Source organism: Corvus kubaryi, unplaced genomic scaffold (assembly GCF_017639235.1).
Source record: "Corvus kubaryi isolate FWS band 111438036 unplaced genomic scaffold, C.kubaryi_AGA036_p1.0 37373, whole genome shotgun sequence".
NCBI lineage: Eukaryota > Metazoa > Chordata > Aves > Passeriformes > Corvidae > Corvus > Corvus kubaryi.
The window spans coordinates 349,152-373,169 of NW_024581121.1; the positions used below are offsets into that span (position 1 = coordinate 349,152).

Genomic DNA, 24,018 nt, shown 5'->3' on the forward strand with positions numbered 1-24,018 from the left:
GGGCGCGGGGCGGACGGACCGCCGGTAGCCTCCCGCCCCTCCCGGCATCGGCCCGGCGGCGGGACCCGGCCCTGCGCCCGCCGCCCGCGGAGGATGCTCCGGTCCGAACCGCGGCTCCCGCCTGCTGGCGCTGCCCCGGGGGCCGCGTCCCGGGCGGCGGCTCTCGGACCCCGCGGGGCGGGATGATCCCCCGGCGGGGGCCCGGCGCGCCACCGACGTTCAGGGAGGAGGCGGCGGTCCGTCTCCGGCCGGCGGCTCTAGGCCGGCCCCGGCCTGGGTGCGCAGGAACCGGTGAGGCCGGTTCTGTTCTCCGCGGAGCTTCTGGTGGCCCTGGCCCCGCGTGGCCGTGGGCGCTGCCCGAGCCCCCCCGCCCGGGGCAGTGAAGAGCCGCCGTCAGCATCCTCCGGGAGGCGAAAGGTGGAGCCCGGCCCGTTCCCGCAGAGCGGTTGCTCCCGCTCCCCGCGGTCCTGGCGCGGTGCCGCCGGCTGCCCCGGGGCTCCGGGACCGGCCCCGAGCCGCCGCCCGCCGCGGCCATGCCCTCCCCCACCGACTCCAGCCGCTCGCTGACCGGCCGCAGCTCCCGCAGCCTCACCCACCTCCGCCTTCAGCGCACCTGGCTGCAGGTCCTGCTGGTCCTGGGTCTCGTCCAAGCCATCCTGGGCGTCCTCATCGTCACCTTCAGCCTGGTGGCGGCCGCTATCACGCCCTCCACCAAAATCCGTCACTCCTGCCCGTCCTGGGCCGGCTTCTCGGTGAGTGCGGGGCCGGGGCGGCACAGGGAGGGGGCTGCGCTGCTCCCCGGGGGCCGAGCTTGCCGCCGGTCCCAGGGGAGGGCAGCCCCGCTGCTCCCCCACCCTCTGCCCGTGGCTGCCGCGGTGCATTGTGGGAGAATCCCAAGGGCTCCCCCAGGGTGGCTCTGTGAGGGATGGGGACCCCCGAGCGGTGCGGGGGCTGTCCGGGGGTGTGCGTTGAGGTTTGCAGCCACGGGCAGGGAGGGGTGTGGGGGCACCACAGTGACGGCAGGGCAGGGACCGGGCAGCGATGGAGCCTCTGCTCTGTCTGCTGTGCATTGAGGTGAGGGCAGGACCCGGGGTCCCCCACGGTAACCCTGCAGCACGGATCCTGGCCTGGGTTTGCTGCCCAGCCAGAGCAGCCCGCAGTCCCCAGGCCCTGAATCAGCAGTTTCTCCCACCTTGTGGTGCCAGGGCTGCTCCTACAGCCCTGCTGCTCCTGGGCTGGCTCCAGGCCTGCAGGGATCGGGGGACTCTGCCCGTGGGCAGGGGCTGCTCGGGGCCCCACTGCCCAGCAGAGCTTCCTCCCTGTGCTCACCCCGGGGCTTGTGCATCTGCAGCTGGCACTGTCCGGGCTCGTGGGCATCATCTCCTGGAAGCGGCCGCTCACCCTGGTGGTAGGTGTTGGGGGGGACACCCTTCAGCAGGCGGGGGAGTCCAGGCTGGGGAGGCCGAGCAGCCCCTCGTGCCCCTGGATGCGCAGCCGCCTGTGCCGGCTCCCCGCTCTGCAGCCCTGCACAGCCGGCAGCCCCTCTCCTCCCGCTCCAGATCGCCTTCTTCACGCTGCTCTCGGTGCTGGGCGTCATGCTGAGCCTCGCCGGCTCCATCCTGTCCTGCCAGAACGCGCAGCTGGTGAAGACCCTGGAGGCCTGCGAGAGGGTGAGGCTGAGCGGAGGCAGCCCCAGCGCCCCCCGGGCCTCCACGAACAGCTCGTCCTTGGCTGCGGGGCTCTGGGGACACCGGGAGCTGCGGAGCTGGGGTCTGGTGGTGGGATGTGCTGGCGGCTCTCAGGGGACAGCGTGGCATCCAGAGCTTCCTCACAGTGTTTCCTGTCCCCAGGAGAGGGACTCGTGTGTCTGCTGCCAGGCCCGCTCGGAGCCCCCGCCTGCCTCCTGCAGCCAGCAGAGCGAGATGCTGACCATGTTCCCCAACCCCAACTGCCGGAGCATCCGTGTGGCACTCAAGGTGGAGGACCAGGGGGATACAAGGGCTCCCTGGGAAGCGGCCGCACACCCGGCCATGCTCTGCGGGCTCTGCAGCTCACCCCACTGCTCCCCAGGATCTCCTCTTCAGCGTCTGCGGCTTGACCATCTTCTCCACCATCGTCTGCACGCTCTCTGCTGTCGTGTGCTGCATCCAGATCTTCTCCCTCGACATCGTCCACGTGGTGAGTCCCAGCTCTGGCTCAGGAGCAGACGGGGCTGGGGAGCAGTGCTCCCAGGCTGGGATGGGCCCTGGGGCGCCAGGGCAGGACCCAACCCCAGCCAGCTGCAGACTGAAGCCCAGGATGCACATCCCTTGCGGGATCTCTGGACAGGGGGTCTCAGCTCTGCCTTCTCGCCTCTCCCTGCAGCTGGTCCCACAGCGCTCGAGCTCTGTGACATTGGAGTGCACGTCCCCACCTGACACCTTTCTGCAGAGCATGATGGACTTCGAGGAGTTTGTGCCCCCAGTGCCACCGCCCCCCTATTACCCCCCTGAGTACACCTGCAGCTCTGAGACGGACGCGCAGAGGTACCAGCTGGGAGCGAGGCTGGTAGAGCAGGGGGCCCATGTGCCCCCAGGCTGGGCTTGTCCCACCCAGTGTGGCTTTTCTGCTCTTGCCTCCGCAGCATCACCTACAACGGCTCCATGGACAGCCCCGTGCCCCTCTACCCAACCGACTTCCCCCCATCCTATGAGACTGTGATGGGGCTGCGGGGAGACAGCCAGGTGGGGCCGTGGCGCCGTGGGCAGGGGAGGCCAGGCGGGGCGAGTTCCTGCTCAGCTGAGCCCTATGTTGTCCCACAGGCCACCCTGTTTGACTCGCAGCTGACAGACGGCTCCCACGCCTGTACCTGCGACCGCGTCCCCTCCATCGTGCTCAGCGGAGAAGGTGAGTGTCCCCCCCCGGCACCGGGAGCAGGAGAGGGGCCATAGCAGGTCCGGCTCTTCCCGGCAGCTCTTCAGTGGTGCCCCTCCGCTCCTTGCAGTGTCCATGGACAGCGGGTCCCTGATCATGTCCGAGATCATGGACATCCCCGGGGACAGCAGCCCCTCGGAGGACTCGTGCCTGCTGGAGCTGCAGGGCTCCATGCGCTCCGTCGACTACGTCCTGTTCCGCTCCATCCAGCGCAGCCGCGCCGATTATTGCCTGAGCGTGGACTGCGTGCAGTGCAGCCACCACGCGCGCAGCCCCACGCTGGGCTTGCAGGGCCCCTTCGAGGAGATGCCGCAGCCCCGCGTGCGGGGCGAGCGATCCTATTCCTGCTCCACCGCGGAGCCCGGCCACGACGGCATCCTGGTGGGGGGAGCCGTCACCCACAGCTGCAACCGGCTGGCCGGGCTGGCGCGCTGCGCCGGGCCCTGCTTCCCCGAGGTGCGGCTCAAGGACAAGGGCTCCTCGCTGCAGGGGCGCGGGGGTGGCCGCCCCACGGACCCTGGTGCCGGCCGCCCCCGGCGTAACAGCGAGACCTCCTGCCCCTCGTCCCCGGCCCCGGGGCTGGCCCCGCGCCCGCTCCTGAGGTCACACAGTGACCCCGGCGTCCCGACGGCTGGCCATGCTGGTAGGTGACAGTGACGGCCGGGGCGGGATGGGCGCGTGGCAGCGTCCGTGCGGTGCAGCCGGGATGTGCCGCCGGGTTTGGCTGTGTTTTTCTGTGGCCAGGTGGGATTAGAGCCAGTCTGGGGAGGAACGGGGGAGCAGGGGAGGTCTGCTAGGCTGGGAGCAGGGGGGTGCTGGGGGGTTGTGCTGCCTGGGGTCTGCACAGCTGCCGAAGCCTGAGGGTCCTCTCTGCTCCCAGCAGATTTCAGGGAAGTACTTTATACCAAAGCACTGGAGGACACCGTGTCCGATTCCTCCGCTGATACAGGTCAGGGCACTGGGATGTATTGGGATAGAAAGGGGGCTTGGGGGGGTGTCTGTAGCCCTCTGGGGACTGCTGGGGCTGGGACAATGGGGATCAACAGTGGAACCTCTCCTGCTGACTTGGGACGGGAGACAGCAGGACCCCAGGCCTGTGGGGATAGATCTCCTGGGAGCAGTGTCCTGGGGTCTGACAGTGGGGATGGGTCTGTCAGAGCGGTGTCCTGGCTCTGATGGTGGGGATGGATCCATCCGAGCAGTGTCCTGGGTCTGTCAGAGCCGTGTCCTGTGCCTGATGATGAGGACAGCCCTGTCAGAGCAGTTCCTGTGTCTGACCGTGCTCCCTCCACAGGGCTGTGCTCTGAGGCCTGCCTGCTCCACCGTTCCCACTGTGACTCCCCGCCGCTGCTCCGGGCCGGCTCGGTGGGGAAGAACAAGCTGCCACCCTGCAAGAAGGTGCCGCAGCAGCTGTCAAAGACAACCACCCGCTCCCTGGGGGACCTCAAGGGCTACCGGGGCACCCGTGGGCTGGTGGCCAGGTTCCTGCAGAGACCCAAGCGCAGCCTGGCAGCTGGCATGGAGGTGTCTGGGCACAGCTTCCACGGGCACAAACAGGTGGGTCCTGGAAGCCACAGGGGATGGGCAACTCTTCCTTCCCAGAGAACTCCCATCCACACTCTCCCGCCCTTCTGTCCTCATCAGCACCTCCACCCTGGCCCTTCCACAGCTTCCCCTCCCCTGCCACACCCCCACGGTGTTGGCACCCTGGCTGCAGGCAGAGCCTTCTTCCTGCAGCACTGCCCTCGCCCAGCCCTTCCTGGGGGGCAGCTCCTTTTCCTTGATCCCCACTGGAGCCACGGGTGGGAAAATCGTGCCTGTTGCAATGGCTTTGGCTTTGCCCCTGAGTCACTGCACCTGGAGGCAGTTGCTGGGACATCCCGGCAACTCCGCTTTATGGGACGCCAGAGACCTTGCGCAGCCTGGGAGGCCTTGACGGGAATGAGCCTGTCCCAAATGCCAGTGTGGGCGCATGATGCACGCCTCTGCCATCCCTGTCACCTCTGTCCTCCTGCCCCGTGTGCCACCTGGCTGCACTGGAGCGTGGAGGGTTGAGCACAGAGGGGTGAGTGCAGGAGGGTGTCACGGGCAGGGGTGTCTCGGGCAGGGGTGTCTCGGGCAGGGGTGTCACGGGCAGGGGTGTCTCGGGCAGGGCTGCCACCCCTGTGGCTGCAGCCTGTTCCCATGGGTTGCAGGCTCCCTGGAGTGCCTGGCCGGGCGCAGAGCGGCCCCACGAAGGAATCCACCTGCAGAGCTGCGGGGACCTGAGCTCCACCTCGTCCCTGCGCCGGCTCCTGTCCGCGCGCCGGCTGGAGCGCAGCCGCCCCCGGAGCCTCAGCGGGGCCTGCAAGGAGAGCGCGCTCTGAGGGCACGGCCTCCACAGGGACCCCCCCGGTGCCCCGCTGTGGAGAGGGGGTCCCGCTCTGGGCTCAGCCCTGGACATTGCTCGGACATTGCTGCTGCCCCGGTGGGCTCTGCTGGGCCCCTTCCCCAAGTGGGGCTGGGGCGAGGGGCTGGTCCCCTGGGGTGTCTGCTGGGGGTCGGGACGGCCGTGCCTGTCCCCTGCCCTGTCTGGGATGGCTATGCCTGTTCCTTGCCCTCTCCCTTGTTCTGGACATGCCTGTCCCTTGCCCTGTCCCTTGTGCCAGCTGTGCCTATTCCCTGGGATGGCCACGCCTGTCCCCTGCCCTGTCCCATGTTCTGGCTGTGCCTGACCCACACACTGGCCATACTCTGTCCCCTGTGCCAGCCGTGCCTGTACCCTGGCATGGCCGTGTCTGTCCCCTGTGCCAGTCGTGCCTGTGCCCTGGGACAGCCATACCTGTCCCCTGCCCTGTCCCCTGCAATGGCCGTGCCCGTCCTCTGCCTTGTTCTTTTGGCTGGCTACGCCGGCTTGATCCTCGGTCCCCTGTGCCAGCCGTGCCTGCACCCTGTGCCTGTCCCCCGACCTGTCCCTTGTGCTGGCCTGGTCCCTGGTCCTCTGTGCCAGCGTGCCCGTATCCCGGAACTGCCATGCCTGTCCCTCGCCCTGTACCCTGAGCTGGCTATGCCTGTCTCCTCTCCAGCCCCTCCGCCCCGCCCCGTCCGGTGCCGGTCCTGGTGCCCCGCGCTGGCCGTGCCCGTTCCTCCTCTCCCCTCCCCTCCCCGCCCGGCTGCGCCCGGGCCGCGCTGCGGGGCCGGTCCCGCGGTCACTGCCCCTCGCTAGAGACCGAATAAAGGTGGTCGCCGCCGCCCACGGGGCCGGTGTCAGAGCGGGCGGGGCGGGGCGGGGCGGTCAGTCAGCTGACCGGTCACGGGGTGCCGGGTCCCGGTTTCCCGGTGGCGGCTCCGCGGAACGGGGCGGCCGGTGCCGTCGGGAGGCAGCGGGGGCGCGGACCGGGACCGGAGCGGAACGGGAACCGGGACCGGGACAGCCTGCGCCTCCCGGGGAGGGGGGGAGGGGGAAGCGGCCCGTGCGGTTCCCCCGGTTCGTGGTTCCGGTACCGGCGCGGGGGAAGGGCCGGGGCCAGGCCCGCCCAGAGTCGGTGCCGCTCCTGCACCGGGTGTGGGCGGGACGGGCTGCCCGGGCGCCCTTAAAGGCGAGGCCGGTGGCGGATGCGGTGCTGCCGGGCCGGCTCCGAGCGCATCGGGAGGGGCGGGGCCATGGGGGCCGTCGGTGCCCTGTGCTGGCGGCTGCTGCTGGTGCTGCTGGCCGTGAACCGGGCCGCAGGTGAGAGAGGGGAGCCCGGGGGTACCCGGTGGGTGGAAGGGACGGGGGTCCCCGGGCGGCCTGGGGCGCTCGGTGGACCGGAATGGGAGGGGAGGGAGAGGGAATGTCCTGGGAGTCCGTGGTCCGGGATGCTCGGGAGCTGTCTGGGCGTCCGGGGCAGCGTGGAGCTCGGTGCCCGGGAGGTGCTGGGGTGTGGAGCACGGGGGCAGCGGTGTCATCCCGGGGCAGGCGGGAGAGCTGGCAGGGACACGTCCCCGAGGCTGCCGCCACCACCCTCCCGTGCCCCCCAGGCGCCCGGCCCTGCAGCCCCAAGTACTTCGGCCGCGATGCCATGGTCTGCGTCTGCAACGCCACGTACTGCGACACGCTGGACCCCCTGGTCCTGCCGGCCATCGGCTCCTACGCCAAGTACGAGAGCAGCAAGGCCGGCAAGCGGCTGGAGCGGAGCGAGGGGAGCTTCCAGCGCAGCCTCTGTGCCCCAGGTAGCGCCGCGGGTGGCAGGGATGGGATGGACCCTGCTGCAATGCACCGTCACGCTGGGCTCCCCTCCCTGCAGATGTTGTCCTCACCCTGGACACGACGCAGCGGTTCCAGAGGGTGAAGGGTTTTGGTGGTTCCATCACCGACGCGGCTGCCATCAACATCTTATCCCTGCCGGAGAGAGCGCAGGATCACCTGCTGCGCTCGTACTTCTCTGAGGAAGGTGGGACATTGGGGAGACGGGTGGGATGGTGACAGGGGCCATGGCTGCCGGCAGGCCTTGGAGACCTCATGTCCCATTGTGCCTGGCAGGGCTGGAGTACAACCTCATCCGGCTGCCCATGGCCAGCTGCGACTTCTCCCTCCACGCCTACACCTACGATGACATCCCCTACGACTACGAGCTCACCCACTTCAGCCTGCGAGACGAGGACACGAAGCTGAAGGCAAGCAGTGGGAGGGAGCAGGGTGGGATGGAGGGTCACAGGGGCTGGGCTGAGTCGGCCCCTCCACCTCCTCCTGCAGATCCCCCTCCTTCACCGAGCCTCAGCCATGAGCAAGCGGCCGCTGTCCCTGTATGCCAGCCCCTGGACCTCCCCCACCTGGCTGAAGACCAGCGAGTCCTACGTGGGGAAGGGGACACTGAAGGGGCAGGCAGGGGACAGGTACCACAAGACCTGGGCCAACTACTTCATACGGTGAGGAGCGGCTGGGGCAGGGGGACAGGGGCGATACCTGAGGGACCCTCAGTGGTGGCACTGGGGACTCCTCACGGCTCACCCCTGCCCCCCACGCCAGGTTCCTGGATGAATACGCCAAGCACAACCTGACCTTCTGGGCGGTGACAGCAGAGAACGAGCCCACGGCCGGGCTGATCAACAACTACCCCTTCCAGTGCCTGGGCTTCACGGCCGAGCAGCAGCGGGACTTCATCGCTCAGGACCTGGGCCCAGCGCTGGCCAACAGCTCCCACCGCCACATCCAGCTCATCATCCTGGACGACAACCGGCTGCACCTCCCGCACTGGGCCAAAGTGGTGAGCGCGGCAGGGGATGTGCCAGCATGGTGGCCCGGAGCAGAGCCCCTGTCCCTCTGGGGCGCTTGGCTGCTCCGTCCTGTGGAGGGCTGGGGGGCCTCTGGCTCTGCCCCGTGGGACTGATTCGTCTCTCTGCCAGGTCCTGGAGGATGAGAAGGCAGCTCGCTACGTCCACGGCATCGGCATCCACTGGTACCTGGACTTCATCGGCCCCATACAGGACACAGTGTTGCCCACTCATGAGCTCTTCCCTGACTACTTTATTCTGGCCACGGAGGCGTCCATTGGGGCCCATTTCTGGGAGCGGGATGTGATCCTGGGCTGCTGGGAGCGGGGGAACCAGTACAGCCACAGCATCCTGACGGTGAGGGCCCTGTGTCTCCCTGTGCGCTCGGCCCTGGCGAGGGCTGCCAGTGTGCTCCCTCTTCCCTCAGCCTCCCGCTCCTTGGGCAGGCGTCTGAGCTGTCCTGTTGCAGAATCTGAACCATTTTGTGGCTGGCTGGACTGACTGGAATCTGGCCCTGGATCTGGAGGGGGGCCCCAACTGGGTCAAGAACTATGTGGACAGCCCCGTCATCGTGGACAGCAGTGAAGGCATCTTCTACAAGCAGCCCATGTTCTACCACATGGGGCACTTCAGGTGGGTTGGGGCCCACAACACGTGCTGAGCTGCCTGGGCTCCAGCAGCAGCTTGTCCTGAGAGGAGCAAGGCAAGTTTGGCTTGCGAGGAGCTCTCCTGGCATCTGACTCCCTCCCTGGGGTTGCTTCTTGTTTGTCTGTTCAGTAAATTCATCCCCGAGGGCTCCCAGCGCGTGGGGCTCACCGCCTCCAAAGAGTCCAAGAAGACAGTGCTGGAGTACACGGCGTTCCTGCGGCCCGACGGGGCTGTGGTGGTGGTGGTTCTGAACCGGTGAGCGATGCAGCCCGGCCCCGCTGCGTGGGACCCCATCCCGCTGGGCCCTGTGCCCTAGCAGGTGCTGCAGGTCTCAACCCCCTGCTCTCTCCTCCCAGCTCCCCTCAGGACATCACCTTCGGGCTGGCGGACACCGTCGGCCTCATCGCAGCCGTGGCTCCGGCCAACTCCATCCAGACCTACCTGTGGCGGCGGCAGTGAGGGGGCCAAGACGCCCGTGGCCGGCCAGGGGCCGGACGCAGCCGGGCCGGAGGCGCAGCCCCAGCTGCCCACGGGCTCGGGCCGGGGCGCGCGGGGGAAGCGGCTCCCCAGGGCCACGGCGGAGCCGAGATCTGGGCCGGGGACGCCGTGCATGTGCAGGAGGGCTGGGGGCACCGGTGCCCCTCAGGGTGGAGACTCCACAGGCTGTGAGCGCTGTGTTCTGCTGTTCTGACATTAAACACGGATGCTGCCTTGATGTCTGCGGCTGGAAGAGAAACGTCCGGGTCCCTCCCCTGCTCCTGGGCACTGTGGCTGGGTGCCACCCCGGCATGGAGCCTGCTGGAGCCTGGCGAGCAGCGCAGAGCACCTGGAACAGCGTGGGGCAGCCCCTGCCCATGCCCTGCCCCTCTGCCCACCTCAGCTCCCCGTGGGGCTCGCCCTGCTGAGAGATGCTCTGGGCATGAGTCTACTCCCAGTTCCAAGCATATGCTGCCTGGCTGGGGCTGAGCAGAGCCTGGGTGTGCTCCTGCTGCTTTTGGGGACAGGTTTTAGGACCTAGCAAGTAGCTCAGGGTTCACCCGGAATGCAGATGCTCTGGGTGCTGCATCAGGAGCAGGGACAAAGCACTTGGACACCCCCCTTGATGCAAGGGGTGAGCAGGGGTTGTGGGCCAGGCTTTAGCTTTCTGTGCTTTTCCTGCCAAGCTGGGGCCACTCGCAGCCTGATGTCAGGCCAGGGGCTGTGTGGGTCATGTCTCTCCCAGACCAAGGCCCCTGAGGCCGGGGCTGGACGCAGAGCCAGCTCCAGGAGCATCGCAGCATGGGGTCTCAGGGTCCCAGCCAGCTCTGGCTGAGGTCAGGGCAGTGCCAGCTGCTCCTGGGGCTTTTCTGGGACAGGGAGGCTGGTCAGGCTGCAGCAGCCCTGCCTGGACCCTGCTGTTTCCCGTGGGGATTGAGCCGAGGGGTCCCCACTGTGGTGAGGAGGGTGGGGGTGTGCCAGGGGCTCAGTGGCCACCACAGAGCTGGGGTGGCTTGAGCAAGTGGGGACAGGACCGGGAGTGGGTGCTGAGTGTGGGCGCACCCAGGAAGGAAGGAGGGAGCTGGCAGGGCGTGGGAGCAGGAGATTAGGGCAGGGAGGTCATGATTTCAGGGCGAGGAGGGCAGCCGGGCCCCTGGGCTGATCCGCGCAGGCGGGATGTGCCCGGGGGTGCTGTCAGGACTGACAGCCCCGATGCTGCGTGGGCTGAGCACAGCCCAGGCGTGGTCAGTGAGTGACAGTGTCACCCTGGGACACTGGCACGCCATGGTGCCACAGGGACCCCCCGCTCCTGGGACCCCGCAACTCCGGGAGGTGCTGCCAGAGTCCTGGGGAGAGCACCCTGCTCCTGCCCCGAGGCTGTTTGTGTTTGGCCACAAGAGGGAAATGTTTCTCCAGGATCAGCGAGTCCCACTCCCAGCACCCTGCTCCCAGCACCCCACTCCCCGTGCAGGGCTGCTCCTCCACCTGCTTCTGACTTACCTGTCCTGGTGCTAACAGCTGGTGGCCGGATGCTGAATCACCCTGGTCCACGTGCCCTCGTCCCTGCGCTCGGCTCCGTGCTGAAGGACGGACTGGCTCTGGGATAAACGTAGCGGGGGCGAATCCTCCGACGTCGCTGGGCTTGGCTCATTAATTCTTGTGCAAAGCCTTGGCTTGTTTGGAGCTCTCAGTGGCTGGGGGCTGCTGGGGTCCCGCAGCAGCTGGCCTGGAGCTGGTGATCACCCTAAGGACTGTGTCCCCACGTGCTCCGGGCCGGGGTCTCACTGATGGGAAGGAGTTTCTGTGATGCTGCACTGAGGCTCTTTGGCATCGATGTTTACGGAGTCGTGATCCCCATAAAAGTGACTCAGCCCATCTCCGTGTCCCCTGAGTCCCCATCCACACTGTCCTGGCTTAGGGACAAAATTCAACCCCGGCTCCTCCAACAGCTCCATTGACCCCACATCCTTGACCCCATCCTGGGACAAACCCACCTGTGCACTGCAAAGGGCAGTCACACGATGCCACAAGGCCCCAGCGACCCCCACGAGCTCCCCATATTCGGAGGTTGGCTGCAAGAAGCGGCTTTGGGGAGCTTGGTGGGGCTGCCCAGTATCTGCTGTGCCAGCGGCTCCAAGTGAGGCGTTGCCTGGCCCCTGGGTCTCACTTTTCCTGCTCAGCAGGACGCTCTTATCAGCTGCTGTTGATAGGGATGAGCTCCAGCAGCCTCCGCAGTGTTTTGCTTCCAGGAGCTGTGGGACCTGAGCCAGCTGGGGGGCTGTGTCTGATGGGGGGCAGGAAGAACTGGACCTTGGAATAGGAAAGGGTGAGCGAGGGCATCCTGGATGGCTGGAAGTGAGCTTGGAAGTGGATGACTGCCTTAGGAGCTATTAATCCCTCCCCAGAACTGGAGTTCATTAGCCTGGGTGTAGCAGTCTGATGACTCCTTAATCACACTTGGAGGTGGGAGATCCCTGGCGCAGCGGGACAGGGACAGGAACTCCCTCCTGGGGCACCTGTTTGCCTCATGAGATACAACCAGGGGCTACCTGGCTCCATCTGCCCCAGCCCCAGTGGCTGCTGGCCCGGGTGTCCCATGGCTCAGCTCCCAGTAGAGGTGTGGAACCATGGCAGGGCCCACAGCAGGGCAGTGCTGGAGGTAGGAGGGACTTTGATGAATTGAATTGCCCCAGAGCTGCATCTGATATGCCAGAAATGGAGAAAATTACTCATGAGGTGCTGCTCCACCCACGGAGGGAAAGCTAACGGAGCAATTTAACCCTGTGCAGGGGAGCCCTGACCTGGTGATTGATGCTCCAGGCCAGCAGAGCCGTGGCTGGGAACTGTGGCTGGGATCTGGGCACTCTCCATTCCCTGGGCCACCCCTGTGTGGAGATGCCGAGGATGTCCCTGCAGTGATGGCTACATGTCCAGGGGAGTGGGAACATCCTGGGTGATGGGACCAGGTAGGGTCTGTGTGCCCAGGGGAGCTGGCCCAGTTCAGCCTTGGCTTGCTGGGCTGGAGGGTCACTCTTGGAGGAGCAGGGAGCGCTCCTGGAGCAGCAGAGCTGGGCTTTGCTCCTGGCACGGTGTTGGGACAGCAGCGTCCCCTTTGAGGGTCCAGCTGCTGTTGTTGACAGCCAGAGTGCAGCCCTGCTTGTCCAGGAGCTGGGGTATTGCCCGCTTGCTGTCACTGCTGTCACTGCTGCCGCCTTCCCCAGCACGTGCTGAGTTGGGGTCAGTGATGCCAAAGGCTTGGGCAGGGAATGGCAACGGCCCTGGCTCCCGTGTGGCCACCCCTGCTGTGTCTTTATGCTGCCCTGGGCCGTGCAGCCACGTTCACTGACCTTGTCTGGGTGTCCTGGACCCTCCAATGCTGAGTGCACGGCCCCGCGGCTCCTTGGGGACAGTGGGGTGTTGGCCAGGGATAAGTGGGTGTCCCAGGGTGCTGTTGGAGGTCCCCAGCAGGACAGGCAGTGGTGCCACGAGCCTGCCCTTGGCTCTGCTGGGCTCCCAGGGGCTCCTCCAGACCCTGCCTGACAAAATGAAGGAATCAGCTCGTCCTTCAGGGCTGGCAGTGGGGTCTCAGAGCTGCCCCTGCGACACCTCCCTGTGCTGGTCAGACCTTTCACTCCGGCAGAGCTTGGCACGGCGGCGAGGGCGAAGGGGACCCGGTGCTCCCCAGCCCCACGACGAGGAGATGCACGGCGATCCGGGCCGGGAGGAGGGCAAGGAGGAGCTGTGGGGGTGGGAGAGGGTGTGCTGCGGAGGGAGGTCTCCGAGCAGCTCCCTGTAAAAGCGAGGTGGGGAGGCTGGAGCTGCTGAGGAGGAGGAGGGCTGGCGGCAGCGCAGGTCGGGAGCAGCTGGGGTGAAGGTGGGTGGGGTGCGGGCTCCCGGGAGGGATGGACCCACCCCAACTTACCTGCAAGATGAGGGTGTTTGGGGGGAATGGAGCAGGTGGCAGGAGCTCTATGGCCCTGGAAGGAGGAACAGGGGCTGAGGAGATGGGGCTGATCCCTCCATCCCCCTGCCTTGACTGAGGGTGTCCCCGCCCGCAGGTGCTGCTCCCTGGGACCCGCCAGAGCTCGGGGACCGCGGAAGGGCCATGGGGGCTGCCGGCATCCTGGGCTGGCTGCTGCTGCTGCTGGTGCCAGTGCCCCAGGTGGCAGGTGAGCACGGGGACGTCGCGGGGGTGGCAGCGGAGCTTGGGCACCCTGGGACAAGGACAGGAGCCCAGGGGCAGCGCGGAGCTGGGTGCCCGGGAGGTGCCCGGGAGGTGCCGGGGTGCGGAACACGGGGACAATGGCATCGCCCCGGAGCAGGCGGGAGAGCAGACAGGGACACGTCCCTGAGCCGGCAGCCACCCCCACCTTCCCATGCCTCCCAGCTGCCCGACCCTGCATCCCCAAGGATTTTGGGCACGGCTCGCTGGTCTGCGTCTGCAATGCCACGTACTGCGACACGCTGGACCCCCTGGTCCTGCCGGCCCCCGGCTCCTACGTCAAGTACGAGAGCAGCAAGGCCGGCAAGCGGCTGGAGCGGAGCGAGGGGAGCTTCCAGAGCAGTCTGCGCACCCCAGGTAGCGCCGCGGGTGGGTGGCGGTGCCCCCGCGGGACCCCCAGGCACCACGGACTGAGCCGGGGTCTTCCCGCAGAGCTGCTGCTGACGCTCAACATCTCCGCGCTGTACCAGCACGTGAAGGGCTTCGGCGGGTCCCTCTCTGATGCAGCTGCCATGAACATCCTGAAGCTGTCACAGCCGGCCCAGGACAACCTGCTGCGCTCCTACTTCTCTGAGAGCGGTGAGGGCACGGCGGTGTGAGCAGATCGTGGGGTCACCAGAGGTGGCTGTGCCTGTCCCCGCTGCAGGGACACCGTCACCTGATGTTTTCCTGCTCCGCAGGGATTGAGTACAACCTCATCCGGGTCCCCATGGCTTGCAGCGACTTCTCCGTGCGCCCCTACAGCTATGATGATGTCCCTGACGACTACGAGCTGAAGCACTTCAGGCTGGTGGACGAGGATGTGAAGATGAAGGTGGGAGGCTGAAGCCGCTGCCATGGGCACCTTGTCCCCTCTCGCGCCGGAGCTCCTGCGCGTGCTGGGACCCCCGTGAGCAGGTGCTGCTGAGCCCCACACACCGTGGCAGCCCGTGGGAGCTGGCACCTCCTCTGGGGCACGTCCTGGCGCATCCCAGCTGGCACTGGCAGGGTGAGGAGCCAGGGTGCTGTGCCGTGGGGTGGTGCTTGCCAGCTACCAGTCCCCACTGAGGTCCCTTGAGTTCCTCCCATGCTGGGCCCCGTGGTTTTGGGGAGCTGGAGCTGGAGCTGACCCCGTCCCTCTGCTCCCTCCCGCAGATTCCCCTCCTGCGCCGAGCTTTGGCCATGAGCAAGCGGCAGCTGTTGCTGTTCGCCAGCCCCTGGACTGCCCCAGCCTGGATGAGGAGTAACGGGGACGTCCGTGGGAAAGGCACTCTGAAAGGGCACGCAGGGGACAAGTACCACAAGACCTGGGCCAACTACTTCATCAAGTACTGTCTCTGGAACCAGGCTGGGATGGACAGCGGGGGCACTGGGGAGGGGGGTGGGGGACAGCACAGCTGATTCTGCCCCCCCTTCTCTGCACCAGGTTCCTGGATGAATACTCCAAACACAACGTGACCTTCTGGGCAGTGACGGCACAGAATGAGCCACTGGCAGGGCTCTTCACGCCCCCCCAGGCCCCCACCATCGCCTTCACGGCCGCACAGCAGCGAGACTTCATCGCCCAGGACCTGGGCCCAGCGCTGGCCCGCAGCCCCCACCGCACGCGGCTCCTCATGCTCGACGACCAGCGCATCCACCTCCCACACTGGGCCAAAGTGGTGAAGAGCAGAGCCCCTTCCTTCCCCTCTGCCTCGTGCCCCAGCCCCAGGCTTTATTGGAAATGGAGCCAGCGGCCTCTCCCAGCCCTAGAGAGTGGGAGCAAACCGGGTCTGCCGGAGTGGGAGCCGGAGCTGGCTCCTTCGGGAGCAGCCACCTCTGCATGTGCCCGGCGGGAGTGAGGACAGGAGGTGGCACCCACATCCTGGATCCCTGGATCCTGGCAGTGCTGCTGCCAGCACCTTTTCTGGGCAGAGTTTTGGCTGACTTGGCTTCCCCGCACAGTGCTCCAAGGGCTGTTTGGGGGAATCACCTTAAACAGGGAGGAAAGAAAGTAAAATGTTCTCCTGCCTCAGGGCAGGCAGCCTGCCCTTCCTTTGCCTCCAGCCATGGCATGGCCACAGGGCTGGACCACCCCAGGGGGGATGTGGAGGGAGGACCAGGCAGCAGCAGAGCCAGGTGGGGGGCAAGGGGTTCACCGAGGGGCAAACCTGGACCCCACCCCCTCAGCACGGCACCCAGCGAGGTGCCAAAGCCATGTTGGGGTGCTGTTGGGGCGCCAGATCCATGCTGGGGTGCTGCTCAAAGGGGTGCAGTGCTGCAGGGAGGGGACAAGAGGTGGCCCTGGGAGACCACACTGGCACATAGAGTCCGTGTGTCCATCTCCACGGGCTTCAGGCATGGGTAGCCTCGGGGTGAGGCATCTCGTTTGCTCCCCAGGTCCTGGGGAATGCCACAGCTGCCCGTTATGTGGCTGGCCTGGCGGTCCACTGGTACCTGGATGCCATCGTCCCACCCGGCTGCAGCCTGGAGGCCACCCACAAGCTCTTCCCTGACCATTTCCTCCTCTACACGGAGGCCTGCACTGGCTTCTTCATGTTCCGCTTCGCCGTGTCCCTGGGCTGCTGGGAGCGAGGGGACCACTACAGCTACAGCATCCTGACGGTACGGCCCCCACACTGCCCGCCCGGGGCCGGGGGGCTCGGCCTCACTCAGCCCCTTCCCTGCCCCCCCAGGTCATGAACCACTTTGTGTCCGGTTGGACCGACTGGAACCTGGCCCTGGATCAGGAGGGGGGCCCCAACTGGGTTAAGAACTTTGTGGACAGCCCCGTCATCGTGGATGGCAGCAAGGACATCTTCTACAAGCAGCCCATGTTCTATCACCTGGGGCACTTCAGGTGTGTCGGGGGGGCTCAGGTGCTGCCGCCAGCCCCAGAGCAGGGGCAGAGCCCCTCTCCTGGTCCTCTCCCCACAGCAAGTTCATCCCCGAGGGCTCCCGGCGGGTGGGGCTGCACAGCAGCCGCCGCTGCCTCCTCTGCCAGCTGGAGCACGTGGCCGTCGTGCGCCCCGATGGTGCCCTTGTGCTGGTGGTCCTCAACAGGTCAGCCCAGGCAGGGGACAGGGGGCGATGCTCAGCCCCGGCTGTGCCGACCTGCTCAGCCCCTCTCGGTCCCCAGGTCTGGCCGGGATGTGCCACTTGGAATCCGGGACCCTGCCATGGGGTTCATCGAGACCGTGGCTCCAGCCCACTCCATCCAGACCTACCTGTGGCGCCAGCAGTGATGGCCAGGGGAGTGCTGGGGGGCTCTGGGGGGCTCCGGGGGTCAGCTCTTCCGCCACCCTTTCCAGCACCTCTCAAGGGTGGAAGCAGACGGTGACCCATTGCTGGGGGTGCAGCCCCTGCACGAGGGGCTCCGCTGGCACCGGGGTCTGCCCGGGGCTGCAGCTTCCCAGCCTCCCCTCCCTCCCGGCACTTCCCATCCCCCTGGGAGCTCCCTCCGCACCGTCTCCTGGACCACACTTCCACACGTGGCCCCCTTGAAACCTTCGCGTGTGTCTCGGGCGCCAAGTAAAGCCATGACGCGCTCCCTCCGGAATGCGCCGTTCCCGTCAGTGTTTCCTCTACGCGCTCGGAAATCGCTCGGTTTTCCTCGGCGGGGCGGCGCGGGGCCAGGGGTGCCCCGGGGGCTCCGGCCCCCGTGGCCTGCGGGTGGCTCCTTGTTTATCCCTGCAGCTGGAGCCTCGGCCGCTGCCAGCCCTTGATTCGTTCCGTATGTGCTGTTGGTTTTCCCCAGCCTACTTTTTGGGGGAATTTTTTTCAAAAATCCAAATGTCAGACGCTGTCGGAAAGGCAGAGTAAATGATATCAGTGTCCCCATCCACCGAAGCTTATGGACAAATTAGGCCGGTGCCACCTCTCCAGGGTGGCCTCTGGACAGAGTCCCCTCTATTCTGGCTGTGGCCAACACCGGCCGCAGCCCGCAATGACCTCCCTGTCCTGTTTGCTTTCCCTAAATACCAGTTACAGTATTCCCTGTGCCTTTGGGAATGTTACCAGCATCTTTGAAGTACAGGAATGAGAAAGCCAGAGCGCTCCTTGGCCAATGCCCCTGTGTGAGAGCCATGGAACTGCTGAGGTTGGGGAAAACGAAAACCCCAGAGGTTTAACAGCTGGTTTATTGGAGTGTGGTGTGAAGGTGGCACCGGGCTCCATCCCAGCTCTGTTCATGGAGCACATCAGCCTGTCCTGTGCTTTTATCCATGTTCCTGGGGAACGCTGGCCCCAGCAGCAGCTGGGTTGGGCTGCCTGTGCTTAGAATCATAGAATAGAATCATGGAATCCTTGAGGTTGGAAAAGGCCTTGAAGATCATCAAGTCCAACCATTCCCCCAGCGCTGCCAAGGCCAGCACTAAATCATGTCCCCAAGTGCTCCATACGCATCCGTTAAATCCCTCCAGGGACGGCAACTCCACCACTGCCCCAGGCAGCCGATGCCAGGGCTGGACAGTCCTTTCCATGAAGAAATTTTCTTTAATATTCAACCTAAACCTCCCCTGATGCAACTTGAGGCCATTTCCTCTTGTCCGGTCCCTTGCTCCCTGGGAGCAAAGCCTGACCCCCACTTAGCTGCCCCCTCCTGTCAGGGAGTTGTGCAGAGCCACAAGGTCCCCCCTGAGCCTCCTTTTCTCCAGACTGAGCCCCTTTCCCAGCTCCCTCAGCCTCTCCTGGTGCTCCAGACCCTTCCTCAGCTCCATCCCCTTCTGTGGACATGCTCCAGCCCCTCAAGGTCTCTCTTGTCATGAGCGGCCCAGAACTGACCCCCAGAATTCGAGGTGTGACCTCATCAGTGCCCAGCACAGGGTCACTGCCCTGGTCCTGCTGCCATTCCTGACACCTTGGGAATGTCCCCTTCCCAGGGGACAGCTGTGCCAGGATGGCACACACGGAGCCCTCACCCCAGGTGTTCAGCACCGCCCAGGGACCAGTGTGCAGGGAAATGTTTTGGCCCAGCCCCTCTGGGCTGGCTCCCTGCTCCTGCCAGTTTGGAACCGCAGCTGCTGCAGGGTGGTGCCTTCCTTCCCTCCCTGTTGAAAAGCCAGCCGGGAAACGGGGGGATGCAACATCCCCGGCCATGGGTGCGAGGGGTGGGGTGAGGCTGGAGGAACCACCCCCATCATCCCCTCTGGCTGCAGCCTGGGTTGGGGGACCCCTTCTCTGGTGGCTGCAGGAGGAGCAGGGCCTTGGGTGGGGGGCTGTGATCTCCAGCGAGGGGCTGTGACCCTGGCTCAGGGGCTGTGGTCACTGTGTGGGTGACTGTGGCCCCTGGGTAGGGGACTGTGGTCCCTGGGCGGGGGTCTGCCTCCCTGGCCACCCTCACCAGCTGCCCCAAGGGGTCCCCGGGGCAGATGCCACTCCCCCCGTGGCTCTGCCCGCCTCCTGTTTCTCCTGCGGAGCAGATGCCTGCAATTAGGAAGGATCCCAAATTAGACGGTGTGGAGCCCAGACTTGTTTTGCAGAGGATAAACTGCTGCAGCCGGCTCCACCCAGCCCGCTGCGGCCTCCGGCGTGGGGCGCACGGCCCCACGGCGGGGGCGAGGGGACCTCGGTGGGCAGCGCCGGCAGCCCCCGCTGTGCCCATCGCCTGCGGAGCCAGCAGGAGGGGTCGGGGGTCCCTGCCGTGACCGGCTGCTGTCTCTGCCCGTGCCAGGAAAGGCGCTGGAGCAGCCACAAACGGGACACAGGTCACGGCGGTGGCCCCTGGATGGGTACAGCCAGCCCTACCCTGTCCGAGGGGTCCCAGGGACACAGGGCTGCTCCCGTGGGGCTCTCCCCAAGGGGAGCAGGGCAGGCCTGGCTGTGGGGGCTGATGGAGGCACCTGGGGGGCTGGCGAGCATCCTCCCCTCCCCAGCTTCCCTCTGGCCACTGGAACAGGTTTCAGGAGAGCTTTGCAAATGCTGTGGTGTGTGGAAAGCTCACTGGAGCCAGGTTGCAAAATCATCCCCAGGCTCCTCTTCAAACAGAGTCTCATGAGCTGTCCCATTCCAAACTCACCTTTCCTGCTCCGCCAGATGCATCACCTCCCACCAGGCACAGCCAGGACACAGGTCCTGCTGCCGCTGCCGCAGAGACGCAGCGAGAGGCGGTTTGGCAGCAGGTGAGTCCCCTGGATCTGGGGTGGCTTCAGCAGGTGGGAATGGGGATGGAGATGGGGATAGGGATGGGACAGCCCTGGGCAGCAGGACCATGCTGGGGCCATGCCCTGGCCAAGCTGGGCATCATTCCCAGGCAGGGAGTGGGAGGCAGTGGAGGCGTGACGGCTGCCTGGCCCCACTCCACATCCCACTGGATCTCGGCACCATCCCACCCTGGCGGAGGTCCCCAGGCGTCCTCAGTCTGGTACCAGAGTCCCGAGGCTTGGAGTTGGCTCCTTCTGTGCTCTCATTGAGAGGCTCCTAGCCCAGCACCAGGGGAAGGACAGGACAGGGTGTGAGCAGCTGCGCAGAACAGGGGAATGTGGGACTCTCCATGCCAGGGCCTTGGGCTCCAAACCACTCTGGCTGGACAAGCCCCAGCTGCCACGCATGTGGGATTGGGAGTGCGGAGCTGTTTGCTCCTAGCCGTGGCTCAGGGGGCACTGGGGGTACATGGGGTGATGCAGTGTGGCATGACATGGCATGGCACAGCTGTGGCACATGTGAGGAGGAAGAAGGAGTGGGAGGGAGTTGATGGGAGTGAACAAAGTTGCTGGGTACAGCCAGCGTGGGCAGCTGGGAACAGCGGGCTGGGGGGGTGGCTCACACCTGGGGGGCTGCCCACACCTGGGGGCTGCCCACACCTGAGACATAGCCACAGCTGTTGGTGGGCTCTGGAGGGGTGGGAGGGAAGGTGAGTGCTGGGCTGGAGCAGTGGGCAGAGGGCAGGACAGGCTTTGCCCTGACGGGGGGGGTCTGCTGGTCCCCAAAGTCCCTGGGCAGGGGGATGATGCTGGGGCTGTCCCTGCCCTGTGTCTCTGTCCCCTTGCAGGGCTGGGTCAGGGTGAGAAGAGCTGGGTGCTGACACCTCACCCTGTTTCCAGCTCCAGAGTGTCCAACAGCATCGTCTGAGCTGCTGCAGCAGAGGTGCCATGGGGCCAGGCTGTGCCAGCATCCTGGGCTGGCTCCTGCTGGCACAGGTGGCCCTGCAGGCCACAGGTACGTGCTGGCCCATGTCTCTGGGCTTTGGAGGGTGGCAGATTTGGAGTCTGTCATGGGTCAAAGGGATGAGCTGGGCTCCTGCCACACCCTCGGTGCCCACCTGGTCTCTCCTCTGCTGCAGGTGGCCGTCCCTGTGATGCCAAGGATTTTGGGCACGGCTCGCTGGTGTGTGCCTGCAGTGCCACGTACTGCGACACGCTGGACCCCCTGGTCCTGCCGGCCCCCGGCTCCTACGTCAAGTACGAGAGCAGCAAGGCCGGCAAGCGGCTGGAGCGGAGCGAGGGGAGCTTCCAGCACAACGCCAAGACCCCAGGTACCACCCTGGCTGGCACCTGCTGTGAGAGAGCCTGTCCCACAGAGCAGGGATGGTGACACTGTGTGTCCCCACAGATTTCCACCTCACCCTGGACACGGCGCAGAGGTATCAGAAGGTGAAGGGGTTTGGTGGCTCCATCACCGACGCAGCTGCCATCAACATCCAGTCCCTGTCCAAGGATGCCCAGAACCACCTGCTCCGCTCCTACTTCTCCGAGGAAGGTGAGCCCAACGCTGCCGGGTGGTGGGGCTGGGGTCTAGCTGCTGAGATTTGTTCTGAGGGGCTCAGGGAGCTGGACCCCCCAAATACACCTCGGGGATGCCCATCACTACCTGCCCTGTCCTCAGGCATTGAGTACAACCTGGTGCGTGTGCCCATGGCCAGCACCGACTTCTCCATCCGCCTGTACACCTACGCCGACGCCGAGGGCGACTTCGAGCTGAGGCGGTTCAACCTGACAGAGGAGGACACACGCATGAAGGTGAGACCCGCAGGAAGAGTCTGAGGGACTGGGTCTGCTGCCTGGGTGGGATGGGGCAGAATGGGACTGGGATGGGATGGGATTGGGTTGGGACAGGATGGACAGGGGATGAAGGGGAGTTCCTTCCTGCTGATTAGCAGGGAGAGGACTCATCCTTCCATCTGGGTGGGATAAAGGATGGGGTGGGACATGATGGGATAGGATGGGATGGGATGAAATAGGAAGGGGAAGGTGAGCACTTCCAGTGGGGAGGAAGAGGATTCATTCTGACACCTGGGTGAGATGGGATGGGATGGGATGGGACGGGATGGGAAGGGATGGGAAGGGATGGGATGGGATGGGAAAAGGGAGCACCTTCCCACCTCTGGGGAGGGAGATGACTCCTCCTGCTGCCTGCACTGCCAGTGCTGGGACAGACCCGGAGAGCTCTGTGCCACCCCATTTGTCCCTAGATCCCCATCCTCCAAGCAGCTCAGGCAGTGGCCAAGCGGCCGCTGTCGCTGTATGCCAGCCCCTGGACCTCCCCGGTCTGGATGAAGACGAATGGAGCGATGACAGGGAGGGGAACACTGAAGGGCAGCCCCGGGGACAAGTACCACAGGGCCTGGGCCAAGTACTTCATCCGGTGAGGGGTCACGGGAGCGTGGTGGGTGCTGGGGATGCCGTGCCTGGAGCTGGGGCCGGCACAGGTGCAACGGGGCCGTTCACCGTCTACCCCACACCAGGTTCCTGGATGAATACGCCAAGCACAACCTGACCTTCTGGGCAGTGACGGCGGGGAACGAGCCCACGGCCGGTGAGATCGTCTTCTACCCCTTCCAGTGCCTGGGCTTCTCCCCTGAGCACCAGCGGGACTTCATTGCCCAGGACTTGGGCCCGGCGCTGGCCAACAGCTCCCACCGCCATGTCCAGCTCATCATCCTGGATGACCAGAGGGTGATGCTGCCCTACTGGGCCCAGGTGGTGAGTCCCCATAGCAGCTGTCCTGGCCCCACAGCAATGTCACAGCCCTGGGCACTGGTGACCCTTTTCTCCTGCCAGGTTCTCAAAGACCCTGTGGCCGCCAGCTACATCAGCGGCATCGGCATCCACTGGTACCTGGACTTTCTGGCGCCCATCGACCTGACCCTCTCCATCACCCACCACCTCTTCCCGGACTATTTCCTCATCTCCACAGAGGCCTCCACAGGCTCCTACTTCTGGGAGCCCAGGGTGGTGCTGGGTGGCTGGGACCGAGGCAGCAAGTACAGCCACAGCATCCTGACGGTAGGGTCTGGTGGGAGCCATGGATGCACTGGCCACCCTGGCTACCTCCTGGGCCTGCCTGTGGCTCAGCACCATCCCCTGCCCTGCAGAACCTCAACAACTACGTGACGGGTTGGACCGACTGGAACCTGGCCCTGGACATGGAGGGAGGCCCCAACTGGAGCAAGAACTACGTGGACAGCCCCGTCATTGTGGACAGCAGCAAGGACGTCTTCTACAAGCAGCCCATGTTCTACCACCTGGGGCACTTCAGGTGTGTTGGGGGCCACAGGCTGGTGGCTCCAGGTGCCACGTCCTAGGTGCCACACTCTGATCCTGCTTGTCCTCACAGCAAGTTCATCCCCGAGGGCTCACAGCGTGTGGGACTGGCCATCTCCAAGAAGTGCCGCCGGTGTGACCTGGAGCACTCGGCTTTCCTGCGCCCCGATGGTGCCATCGTCCTGGTGGTCCTGAACCGGTGAGTGGCTCAGTTGTGATTGCTGGTAAAAGACCCCACTGACCCCACTGAACTCCCATCTCCTTCTCATTTTCCCCACAGCTCCCCCATGGACGTGTCCTTTGGGATCTCTGACCCGCGGGCCGGCTTCATTGAGGCCGTGGCTCCTGGCGACTCCATCCAGACGTTCCTCTGGAAGCAGCCACGGCCAGCAGAGGAGTGAGGTGCCAGTGGCAGCTTGGAGAGAAGACTCCAATGGGGCTGAGGCTGCAGCACAGCCCCTGCAGCCCCCTGTGCCCCAGGGGACCTGTTTGACCCTAGGGCTGCAATGCCTGTGCTTTTCTAGATATTTTCATTAAAATAAGCAGGTTTTCTACAAACTTGCCTGAACCCCTGACCTCCCCTTGGTTCCAGCTCAGTGGGCAGGACTATGGCAGGCACCAGAGGAGGCAGATTTGAGGCTGATGGTACCTCCTGAGCCCCATGGGTCCCGTCCTACCTCTGCCCAGGTTCCTGGGGCATCCCACGTAGCTGGTGCTGCAGGGATGCAGGGGACTGTCACCCCAAGGGGTGCCATCTCCCTCCTGTCTGCCACTGCAGCGATGCAGGGGACTGTCACCCCAAGGGGTGCCATCTCCCTCCTGTCTGCCACTGCAGCATCCCCCCACAAGGAAGGGCCCAAAGCTGGCAGGGACCAGGGCCCTGCTGCAGTCAGGACACGCAGCCGGGATTTAGAGCAGAGCTCTGGCGTCGGCAGCTCCAGCTTCCCCCCGGCCAGAGCAGGCGGCTGTGGTTTCTCCTGCCGGAGCAGCCATCAGCCCATCCAGCTAATGGGAACCGGGAGCGTGGGGCACATACTTCCTGAGTGACGTTAGAGGGGAGCGTGCTGGGGGGGGGGGGGGGGGGGGGGG

At 65.7% G+C, this 24,018-nt stretch overlaps 3 protein-coding genes across 12 annotated transcripts; all 3 read left to right on the plus strand.

The window, feature by feature from the left end:
• Positions 1-266: 266 nt before the first annotated feature.
• FAM189B (family with sequence similarity 189 member B) lies at positions 267-6,144 on the plus strand. Of its 3 annotated transcripts, none has more exons than XM_042034613.1 (12): positions 267-752; positions 1,352-1,408; positions 1,560-1,670; positions 1,851-1,976; positions 2,071-2,178; positions 2,365-2,525; positions 2,624-2,723; positions 2,802-2,886; positions 2,984-3,556; positions 3,794-3,862; positions 4,208-4,470; positions 5,109-6,144. In XM_042034613.1, exons 1-12 carry the CDS (start codon positions 534-536, stop codon positions 5,277-5,279), a joined length of 2,043 nt encoding a protein of 680 aa, XP_041890547.1. In that variant the 5' UTR covers positions 267-533; the 3' UTR covers positions 5,280-6,144. The 3 variants fall into 3 exon arrangements, with proteins under 3 accessions (XP_041890547.1, XP_041890548.1, XP_041890549.1); XM_042034614.1 differs by having other exon boundaries at positions 3,797-3,862; XM_042034615.1 differs by lacking the exon at positions 3,794-3,862.
• A 177-nt stretch (positions 6,145-6,321) lies between these two features.
• On the plus strand, positions 6,322-9,508 carry LOC121667689 (lysosomal acid glucosylceramidase-like). The gene is made up of 10 exons (XM_042034631.1): positions 6,322-6,622; positions 6,913-7,104; positions 7,179-7,325; positions 7,415-7,548; positions 7,628-7,800; positions 7,901-8,138; positions 8,278-8,502; positions 8,615-8,778; positions 8,923-9,048; positions 9,150-9,508. The coding sequence occupies exons 1-10, from the start codon at positions 6,508-6,510 to the stop codon at positions 9,250-9,252; spliced, it is 1,617 nt and encodes a 538-aa protein (XP_041890565.1). The 5' UTR covers positions 6,322-6,507; the 3' UTR covers positions 9,253-9,508.
• Positions 9,509-12,119: 2,611 nt separating this feature from the next.
• Positions 12,120-23,504, plus strand: LOC121667686 (lysosomal acid glucosylceramidase-like). Of its 8 annotated transcripts, none has more exons than XM_042034620.1 (12): positions 12,182-12,236; positions 13,329-13,439; positions 13,658-13,818; positions 20,891-20,921; positions 20,999-21,145; positions 21,272-21,405; positions 21,858-22,030; positions 22,131-22,368; positions 22,447-22,671; positions 22,761-22,924; positions 23,003-23,128; positions 23,210-23,504. In XM_042034620.1, the coding sequence occupies exons 1-12, from the start codon at positions 12,197-12,199 to the stop codon at positions 23,328-23,330; spliced, it is 1,671 nt and encodes a 556-aa protein (XP_041890554.1). In that variant the 5' UTR covers positions 12,182-12,196; the 3' UTR covers positions 23,331-23,504. The 8 variants fall into 8 exon arrangements, with proteins under 8 accessions (XP_041890560.1, XP_041890556.1, XP_041890554.1 ...); XM_042034621.1 differs by having other exon boundaries at positions 13,658-13,766; positions 20,839-20,921; XM_042034624.1 differs by lacking the exon at positions 12,182-12,236 and adding an exon at positions 13,061-13,144.
• Positions 23,505-24,018: the final 514 nt, after the last annotated feature.